Source organism: Penaeus monodon, chromosome 20 (assembly GCF_015228065.2).
Source record: "Penaeus monodon isolate SGIC_2016 chromosome 20, NSTDA_Pmon_1, whole genome shotgun sequence".
NCBI classification, from domain to species: Eukaryota; Metazoa; Arthropoda; class Malacostraca; order Decapoda; family Penaeidae; genus Penaeus; species Penaeus monodon.
The window spans coordinates 30,747,236-30,748,384 of NC_051405.1; the positions used below are offsets into that span (position 1 = coordinate 30,747,236).

Below are 1,149 nucleotides of genomic sequence, written 5' to 3' on the forward strand. Positions count from 1 at the left end.
GTGATTCGACCCTACATCTATGCTAATAGCTTTTATATCCTAACTGTAAATGTAATGATTAAATACAGGGACCTGTTTGTATTCTTTTCTTCCATATATATACGTTCGTATATAATTAGCCAAAGATGCTCGGTAAGGTGTAGGAAAAAAATAATAACAAAAGCTGGTATAGTGACCTATTAATTGCAAATGAAAGCAGTATTTCAAATGTCATCGATAATTCATAGTATCTCACAGAATATTTACGATTTTATAACACCCTGATTAAAACCTGTCAGTTCATGGTTCGCACCGGGATTTCCAGTGTCGAGTTGAGAAACCTGCACTGAGAAGGAAACTAGGAGTCGCACCGGGATTTCCAGTGTCGAGTTGAGAAACCTGCACTGAGAAGGAAACGAGGAGTGCGCAAAATACGGAGAAAATTATACTAACAATAGTAAAAAGTAACAAATAACGGAATCCTGAAAAGATACTCGCCCCTGTCAACATTATATAGAATCGTCTTAGCGCCAGGCAATAATATCCAGCTGTCATCACAGGAGAGTTTGGAATTCCTCTCCGCACGCTAAGAGACGCCAAGGAGCTGAACCGCTGATAATTAGACAACAGAACAAGGAAAAGGCATCACTAAAGAAAGGGTCTACTAATTACCAACATTCCAGAGACGTTAAACCCAAGCTTTCTGGTTTCATATGTCGCTGAAAGTATTGGGCATTCGCGAAGAAAAAGGTGGTGTTGTCTTTTTTTCAGTGTAAATGTGAGCTTGTCTTTGATATCGAATTTGATGAGAAAATTATGTTGTATTTAAAGTAACGCATCGGATTTGGCGAAAGTATTTGGTTTACGTGGCATTAAAATGTATTATAGTTGATGTATATAGCATTGTAATGTTTTATTTCAGATTGGATGAGAATTTTTATTCAACGTTATGTTAAGTAAGAAAATAATTTCCAGATGCACGTCTCAAATCGGTCATAAACCATTCGATATCGATGATTATGCGATACCTTGGATGTTGATATCACATGATCAACAATGTCAACTGCATCTCTTAGGCAATAGAGTCATCACAAAAGGTTTAGGAATCGCTTTTCATTTAGCAATGTAGAACTTGATCTTATACCCGGAAGGAATATGAAAGTCCATTTT

The 1,149-nt window shown here is 36.7% G+C and overlaps 1 protein-coding gene across 1 annotated transcript in view; it reads right to left on the bottom strand.

Moving 5' to 3' along the window:
• Positions 1-657, bottom strand: part of LOC119585968 — a 12,677-nt gene extending 12,020 nt beyond the window's left edge. The window contains exons 1-2 of the mRNA XM_037934682.1: positions 652-657; positions 247-383 (exon numbers count right to left, since the gene is read on the bottom strand). Of these exons, the coding sequence (XP_037790610.1) occupies positions 247-383; positions 652-657 (143 nt within the window). The remainder of the gene's footprint in view (positions 1-246; positions 384-651) is intronic.
• Between the last annotated feature and the right edge of the window lie 492 nt (positions 658-1,149).